The sequence below is a fragment of the Salvelinus namaycush genome, chromosome 6 (assembly GCF_016432855.1).
Source record: "Salvelinus namaycush isolate Seneca chromosome 6, SaNama_1.0, whole genome shotgun sequence".
Classification (NCBI taxonomy): Eukaryota; Metazoa; Chordata; class Actinopteri; order Salmoniformes; family Salmonidae; genus Salvelinus; species Salvelinus namaycush.
In genome coordinates, this window is record NC_052312.1 from 22,019,763 (window position 1) to 22,028,966 (window position 9,204).

At 43.6% G+C, this 9,204-nt stretch overlaps 1 protein-coding gene across 2 annotated transcripts in view; it reads left to right on the forward strand.

The window, feature by feature from the left end:
- Positions 1-8,798, forward strand: part of LOC120049779 (astrocytic phosphoprotein PEA-15) — a 55,876-nt gene extending 47,078 nt beyond the window's left edge. The window contains exons 1-4 of one of the 2 annotated variants that reach the window (XM_038996189.1): positions 270-378; positions 4,740-4,914; positions 5,950-6,105; positions 6,205-6,338. In XM_038996189.1, the coding sequence (XP_038852117.1) occupies positions 367-378; positions 4,740-4,914; positions 5,950-6,105; positions 6,205-6,269 (408 nt within the window). In that variant the 5' untranslated portion in view covers positions 270-366 and the 3' untranslated portion in view covers positions 6,270-6,338. Of the gene's footprint in view, positions 1-269; positions 379-4,739; positions 4,915-5,949; positions 6,106-6,204 lie in introns of those variants that run through there. The other variant, XM_038996190.1, reaches the window with a different exon arrangement.
- Positions 8,799-9,204: the final 406 nt, after the last annotated feature.

Genomic DNA, 9,204 nt, shown 5'->3' on the forward strand with positions numbered 1-9,204 from the left:
TCTTACAACAGTGTAGTGTCTGTGTCGGTGTGTATGGTGCCGCCTGTTTAGCCAGACAGTGACGTGCCCCCCACTCAGACACACACACAAACTCACACACACAAATGGACCATACAGGTCCCTTAGCTCTATTTGACGAGCACACCCCTCACTCACCCAGCAATAGAGAACAGGCATCCAAAGGTCGAGTAGCTATTGCAATAGAGTGATGGCGCTAGAGCGAGAGAGAGGGCGAAAGAAAGGGAGAGAGTGAGAGAGCGAGGGGGGAGGGGAGTCAGAGAGAAAGAGAAAGGGGGACCGTGAGAGAGAGGAGAATACTCAATCGCTCTCACTTTGCCCCCTCTTGCATGGCTCACAGTGAGAAATATGGTTCAACAGGTGTGTGAGGCATGTTTTTACCCTCATAGTTTGGCCGCTGTTTCCTTTAGCTCCATGACAATTGTATGTGTGCCTGTGTGTGTGTGTCTGCGTGCCTGCCTGTGTGCGTGCACACGTGTACAGTTGAAGTCGGAAGTTTACATATACTTAGGTTGGAGTCATTAAAACTCGTTTTCAACCACTCCACAAAATTCTTGTTAACAAACTATAGTTTTGGCAAGTCGGTTAGGACATCTACTTTGTGCATGACACAAGTAATTTTTCCAACAATTGTTTACAGACAGATTATTTCACTTATTATTTACTGTATCACAATTCCAGTGGGTCAGAAGTTTACATACACTAAGTTGACTGTGCCTTTAAACAGCTTGGAAAATTTCAGAAAATGATGTCATGGCTTTAGAAGCTTCTGATAGGCTCATCATTTGAGTCAATTGTAGGTGTACCTGTGGATGTATTTCAAGGCCTACCTTCAAACTCAGTGCCTCCTTGCTTGACATGATGGGAAAATCAGAAGAAATCAGCCAAGACCTCAGAAAAAAAATTGTAGACCTCCACAAGTCTGGTTCATCCTTTTTCCAAACGCCTGAAGGTACCACGTTCATCTGTACAAACAATAGTATGCAAGTATAAACACCATGGGACCACGCAGCCGTCATACCGCTCAGGAAGGAGACGTGTTCTTTCTCCTAGAGATGATCGCACTTTGGTGCGAAATGTGCAAATCAATCCCAGAACAACAGCAAAGGACCTTGTGAAGATTCTGGAGGAAACCGGTACAAACGTATCTATATCCACAGTAAAACGAGTCCTCCTATATCGACATAACCTGAAAGGCCGCTCAGCAAGGAAGAAGCCACTGCTCCAAAACCGCCATTAAAAAATAACCAGACTACGGTTTGCAACTGCACATGGGGACAAAGATCGTACTTTTTGGAGAAATGTCCTCTGGTCTGATGAAACAAAAATAGAACTGTTTGGCCAGAATGACCATTGTTATGTTTGGAGGAAAAAGGGGGAGGCTTGCAAGCCGAAGAACACCATTCCAACCGTGAAGCACGGGGGTGGCAGCATCATGTTGTGGGGGTGCTTTGCTGCAGGAGGGACTGGTGCACTTCACAAAATAGATGCCATCATGAGGAGGGAAAGTGATATGGATATATTGAAGCAACATCTCAAGACATCAGTCAGGAAGTTAAAGCTTGGTCGCAAATGGGTCTTCCAAATGAACAATGACCCCAAGCATACTTCCAAAGTTGTGGCAAAATGGCTTGAAGACAACAAAGTCAAGGTATTGGAGTGGCCATCACAAAGCCCTGACCTCAATCTTATAGAAAATTTGTGGGCAGAACTGAAAAAGCGTGTGTGAGCAAGGAGGCCTACAAACCTGACACAGTTACACCAGCTCTGTCAGGAGGAATGGGCCAAAAGGAACCCAACTTTTTGTGGGAAGCTGGTGGAAGGCTACCCGAAACGTTTGACCCAAGTTAAACAATTTAAAGACAATGCTACCAAATACTAATTGAGTGTATGTAAACTTCTGACCCACTGGGAATGTGATGAAAGAAATAAAAGCTGAAATAAATCATTCTCTCTACTATTATTCTGACATTTCACATTCCTACAATAAAGTGGTGATCCTAACTGACCTAAGACAGGGAATTGTTACTAGGATTAAATGTCAGGAGTTGTGAAAAACTGAGTTTAAATGTATTTGGCTAAGGTGTATGTAAACTTCCGACTTCAACTGTATGTGTGAGAACAGTAGGTCTTGTTTGCGAGGTGGATAATAGCACAGTGGCATTGCTCTCTAGTCAAATGAACAGTCTATATGGTGTGCTAGGCTCTAGAGCAGCCAGAACTGGGTTCAAATACTATTTAAAACTCCAATAACTTTGCTCTAGCCTGCCTAGTGTTAGATGGGCGGGGATTACAGATTTGAAACTATTCTCTTGGTCCATGAAGCCAGTTAAGCTCAATGAAGCACAGATGCAGTGTTTGAAATTACTTTGAATACTGTTGGAACCCGTTTTGCTTGGGGCTAGGCCAGATGGCTGCCAGGGGGTAGATTTAGGAGTTTACTCACGGGGGAGAGGGGCTGCCTGGGCTAGGCTGGCGTCCTTGCCCCCCCTCTCCACCCTCCTTACACTGGGATAGAGGGGTGGAGGGAGTGAGAGAGAGAGGGAGATAGGTAGAGAGACAGAAGAGACCAGCAGACGTTCTCTCCCCCCTTCACCCTCCACCCACTGGGATAGAGGGAGGGAGGGAGGGGTGGAGGGAGAGAGACAGAGAGCAGCAGACAAAAGCATGTTTGTGTTCATGAGAATGTGAGGTAGACAGTGGCCCTACTATGTGTGGAAGCAGTGTCAGCCTCATCCTAGAGAACGAGGGGGGGTTAAGAAAGAGGGAGAGGGAGGTAGGAGGCATGGAGAGAGAGAGATGAAGAGTAGAGAGAGCGAGTGAGACGGGGAGAAAAAGAGAGAGATAAGGGGGAGAGAAATAGACTAGAAAGGTACAGAATAGACTAGAAAGTAATAGAATAGAACATCTGTCTCGTGTTGTATTTCTCCACACACACAAAAGGAGGGCTGGTTTATTGTGTTGCAATAGAGAGACCCTTTAGGGTTACAGGGAAAGGGAGAGAGGGCCCACAGAGAGAGAGAGAGAGAGAGAGAGAGAGAGAGAGAGAGAGAGAGAGAGAGAGAGAGACAGAGAGACAGACAGACAGACAGACAGACAGACAGACACATTGACGCTCGCACTCACACTCATCTGAACAAATACACACACACACCTGCACTGCATTCCATTTTCCATTCACCCGGCGCTAGGAGTGTATTATCCCACGCAACACTCTCTCTTTGTTGACTGAAAACTGTTTTGAATTGAGGGGAGATGAATGTGACATTTAAGGTAATGACTATGTGTGGCTGGAGGGGTGGGGTGTGGGGGGGGGGGGGGGGGGGGGGGGGGGGGGCAGGGCCAGTAAAACACACTGTTGTTGTATTGCTCTCCCTTAGTCACAGATCTAGGTTCATTTCACCCACACCCTATCCTAACCTTCACCATTTAAGGGAAAATGACACAAACTGACCGCGTAACAGTGTCTGTCAGGAGAAAGATGACTGAGGGAGGGAGAAGACATCCATTGATGCGCGCACACACACACACACACCATTGGGCGTACTGTTAGGTGTACCATTGGGTCTGTATATGGATGACTGCCCTCTCCTGGTAGAAGAGAGTATGACACTTCTAGTATTTAGGTCATCCCTGAGCCTTGTTAATCATACATACACATCAGTGGAGCTGGTGGGAGGAGCTATAGGAGGACGGGCTCATTGTAATGGCTGGAATGGAATAGAAGGAAAGGAGTCAAACCTCTGGTTTCCATATGTTTGATACCGTTCCATTTATTCTAGTCCAGCCATTACAATGGGACCGTCCTCCTATAGCTCCTCCCACCAGCCTCCTCTAATACACACATGCACACACACAAGTCGCATTCGGAGAGATCCACCAAGAATTCTCCTTCTCCTTTTCAAGACAAGACAGCTGTATGTGTGTGCCGTGTGCGTTACTTTTTATTGTAGGTAGATGCCATTGTACAAGAGCACACACACACACATACAGTACACACACACACACACACACAGGAAACACCTGAAAAACACTCAGTTACTGTCACACTGTTACTCAAAACTCAATCACCCACATCAAATACACTCTTTCACAAAGAGGATAATCTTATCAGGTGCATTGTCACATCGGCACCACAGTGTCACTCAACAGCTAAATATTGTCATATTAACAGTCTCGGACGCATACAGTGTATTGATGTGTATTGATGTTTGTGTGGCTTAGTAGTAAGTATAGCCACGTTCCAGCCTCCCATCTACAGAGTTGCCTGACTTTACCGGAGAGATCCAATAGAATAGAAGGACTGCTTCTGTGCTCCCCATTCTATCTTACTCTTCTATTCTCTATCTCCCATTCGCTCTCATCTTTCTATTTCTCTCTCTCTATCTATATATCTATCTCGCTCTCTCTTTCTCTCTTGCTCCCCCGCTCTCTCTTTTTCTCTCTTCCTCTCTAGAGAGATGTTTCCCCTAACCACAGATGTAGGATCAGATTACACAACCCAAACCGTAACCATTAGAGAGTTGGAAATACAACTGACTTTAGGACAGTGGTTAGGGGTAATGTCTAGAGAAAAGAAAATTGACACACTAAAGAAAGGTAGCCACACGCTCATACTTTGATGCAAAGTATGTGTTTAAGGTTCACTGTTTCAAAATTAGCTAACAGCTCTCTCTCTTCTCTCTTTCCCTTCCTGCTCTCCCTTCTCCTCCCTCCCTCAGACCATGTCGGAGTACAGTTCTTTGCTCAGTGACCTGTCTGAGAACATCACCAACGAGGACTTGGACCAACTCAAGTCAGCCTGCAAGGAGGACATCACAGAAGACCAGAGCAACACAATCACCTCCTCCAAGGAGTGGTTCAACTACCTGGAGAAAAACGAAAAGCTGGCACAGGGTGAGAGAGGGAGAGTTTTCCAGGTTTCCCAGATCAACATTTGGGAAGGGAAGGGAGGAGGAGGAAGGGAGAGAGGGAGGGAGAGATGGAGGGGAGTGTAGGGCCCTATAAAATCTGTTGTATTTTTTGCCTGATTCCGTTTATTTTTTTCCCCAAAATTTTCCCGAACTCCACAACAATGCTTAAACCACATCAGGAGACCACTTTTGAGGTCTGGGAAAAATCGAAGGAATTTAGATTTTGGGGTGTGTTTACCCTTTAATTCATGTGCACACCAGCCAGAGACCGTTGTTTTGTTAGTGATGTTTCTGTAGTGTTCACCTGATTGCAGAGTTTGCAGAACAAATGGCCACAGGATTGATGCAAATAATCACGATATCATTCTGCCAGATAGGCTAAATTGTAGGCTAAATTGTAGTTTAATTGAGAAAGTTTTTGGGGAACCTTTTCATCTCTACCAGAAGATGTTATCATTAGCATCATCATCGCTAGCGGCTACACAAAGTATATGCGTGCACCGCACACATACACACAGACTTCGGCGTTCCGGTGCCGTTTCAGAAAGTTGCAGGAAAGTACGAACCACTGATGCATGTTGTTCATGTCTTATGATTTACTTGGGTAAATTCACACATTTTCAAATAAGTTCAATACATGTAGTTTATTTCCTACTAAGGTCAATACATTTGACCTTAGTAGGAACATTGTTGAATTCCGTGTAAATGGGATTCCGTCAACGTTCTCCGCGACACGGATTTTATAGGGCTCTAGGAGTGGAGAGTGACCAGGAGAAGAATGACAAACTGGCACAGTGTGAGAGATGCAGAGAGAGAGGAAGGGGACGGAGGAGAGGGAGGGATGGAGGGTCGTTAGGGATGGAGGGTCGTTTCATGGCGCAAACGAGCGAAGATCTTATAATGCACGTTTAAGAAACGTTTCAAATGAAATCACTTTCACATTACAATTTGTATTCTTGCACAGATCTTTGCTGTTTTGCACCTCAAAAATGATCACCCTATGTTGCCCGTCTTATAGATAACCTGTCGTACATCGAGCACATCTTTGAGATATCACGACGACCAGACCTGCTGACCCGGGTCATTGAGTATCGCACCACCGTACTCAAGATCTCTGAGGACGACGAGATCGACACCAAGCTCACACGCATCCCCTCCGCCAAGAAATACAAAGGTGTGTGTGACACCAAGCTCACACGCATTACCTCTGCCAAAAAACATTCAACTTTTACTGAGACTTTACGCTTTCTTCTTTCTCTTTCTCTCTCCTCAGATATCATTCGCCAACCCTCTGAAGACGAGATCATCAAGTTGGCTCCTCCCCCTAAAAAAGTGTGAGGTCATCACCCCTGACCTTTGCACTTTGACCTCTGGCACTCCAACCATCTCGACCCCCCCTTCGCCCCCGCCTCACCCCCGTTCCACTAGCAGACACCACATGACACAGAGACTAGCAGCCCCTCTCCAATTAACCAATCAGATCGCCACGATGCTTCGCTGCCACGTCTGCCGCGATCGCCTCTTCCCTGACTGAAGAGAGGAAGAGCTCAAGATGAGAGAAAGATGGAGAGAACAAAAAAGAGAAAGAAAGAAAGAAAGACAGAGCCAAAGCTAAAATCCTATCCCTCTTTGTTAAAAGATGTGTGGGTTAGTTTGTGTACCTGTAACACTGTTTTGAGAAAACTGTGCAACCATATTATTCAATCAATCTTGCAGTGCACTTGAATTGCTATATCACTATATCGCAAATCCTAACTTCAGTCCAATGTTCACTTAGTCATGCATTGGGATACTACGTGCAAATGTGACTTAAGTGTAAGTTAGAATTCCACTTAATTTAGCATTATGCATTGCTTTATCAGTTGAGCAAGAAGACACCTATAATAAAGGGTGTCATATTCCCTTTATTCAAAACTCGGATGACATCAGTTCATTGGATATTAAAAAGTATTTTGTTAGATAGTCGTAGAAAAAGCCAATATTTGCCTTTAGACCAGCCATAGCATGGAATTATCGAAGAAGAAAATTTTATGATATTAAGTTTATGTATTCGGTAATTCAACATTAGTCAAATGTTATCGCTTAAACAGTCACACTTATTTACCCTCATTGTGATTTTACACAGAGATTCAATGCTCCTTTACTGTGAAATCGTATTAATAAAAGACACCTTATTGTGAAAGCGTATTATAAAAACGTATACAAAATGATTATATTGATCAACTTAAAACACCTTATGAAGCAGTATACGAACCATATGATATGAAAAAAAGTCAACAAAATATTTTATATCCTTATAAAATATATTTTAAAAAACATTTTATATAGTTAATATAGTGATTCGTGTGGTGTTGATCGGTATAATATTTTTGTATATGTTTTATCATACGCTTTTACAATAAGGTGTACCTATAAACGTAATTATTTTACTCGATAACAACGGCAACAAAAATGTTTAATGGGCAGTTACTTCGCTTTAGTAGCAGGGCTCTACACGATTTTCTCCAGTGCCAAGAAAGACACTTGAGATGGTAGCCTATGATTAAAAAAGTAACCTATTTCATCTAACATATCAAGGACATGCAGGATGGATATTTTGATGTGCAACCTGTCAAAACAGGATCCAGAATTATCAGAGATTATTGGCTCTTCGGAGAATTTGCCCGACATCTTTGTGCATATTAGCGTATAAGCTATTATTCACCACCTGAGGAAGTGGGAACTCAAAACATTTAGCCATGGAGGCTAATCGATTAATCAGTAAATGCAGGCTAATGTTCTAGACTAGGCTACTTGCTATAGGCCTTTTCACTGCAAGTGGCGCACTCGGCTCCGCTACGCAGGCGCATCAAAACCATACTAACTACAGCCTACTCCGGTTGTAAAGTAGGGCCGCGAACTCAATATTAAGAGGTACATGATATACTCACAGAAAGCTGTGACTCTCCTCTCTGTAACTAAAATAACAGTGGTTGCTTGTTTTTCTCGCAATAGCCTTTTGAACAACAGTCATATGCTTGTGCTTCTCAGAATGCATTTCCTCTGTGCGCAAACAGTGGGGAGATGGAGTGAGAGTCAGCAGCCGACAACGAAACAGGGACAGGCAAATACTTTCATAAGTAGGAATCAATATAATGTATAGGCTATTACAATTGACACAATAATGGTTTTTAGAACAATCTACATGAACGTTGTGTAGCAAAATCACAGAAAATTACCTGCGTAAGTAAAATGCTTCGGTAAGAGGAAGGAAATGTCGGTGTGGGTAATTTTCGGTTTATCGTCCCATCTTCAAAATATATAAACATTTGTCTTTCTGCTCAGACAATGCCACTTGAATTCCAGCCGAATAGTTTTTCAGTACGTAAAACAACTGACCAATCATAGAGCAGGGAAGACTACTGCTTCTGAAAGGAAATGTAAGGAAAGAACAAAATGGTAGAAAGAAAAAAACAGGCTTAATATCATGAAAACAAAGTACAATATATAAATCAATGATATACGTCAATTGTTCATAATCTCGTTTGTGAAACGCCCAAGTACTGCATGAGTCATCAATAAACACACAACAGTCAACGACACTCTGAATAATCTCATCCCTAATCCCTAACGCATTTTGAGCTGTCTCAGCCATTGTACATCAAAAAAAAAAACAAGACTGTTGATTCAAATGAAATAATTACTCATTTACGTATATTACACTGTGTTTCATCCCTACGAAGAAGCCTTAGCAGAATTGGTGTATGTGACAACTAATGTGAAAATGTATGTGTGCAAGTGTGGTTGCACCCGCACACCAGTGGAGGCTGCTGAGGGGAGGACGGCTCATAATAATGGCTGGAACGGAGCGAATGGAATGGCATCAAACACGTTGACTCCATTATACTCCATTCCAGACATTATCATGAGCCGTCCTCCCCTCAGCAACCTCCACTGCCGCACACATCAAATTCAGTCTCACTCGTAAAGAAGGGGACAATATTGTAAGTTTGCTGAGCACTTTGCCAGTGGTCCGTGTAGATGTCTGCTAAACTAAAGGGTCTAGGCAGGGACAGTGATCACCTGTGTGTGAGCTAAGGCTCCCGAGGTTTCCTGACCCGAATGAAACCTTTTCTGATGTCCTAAGAGCTCAGAAAGACTTACAATTATAGAAAGGTCTGTGTGTATAGTCCCAGCACAATGGCCACCACTTTCTCTGAACAAAACAAACACCTTTTCTCTCCTATAACCCCTACCCTCACCTCTCCCCCCATTCCATCTTTCCCCCTCTTTC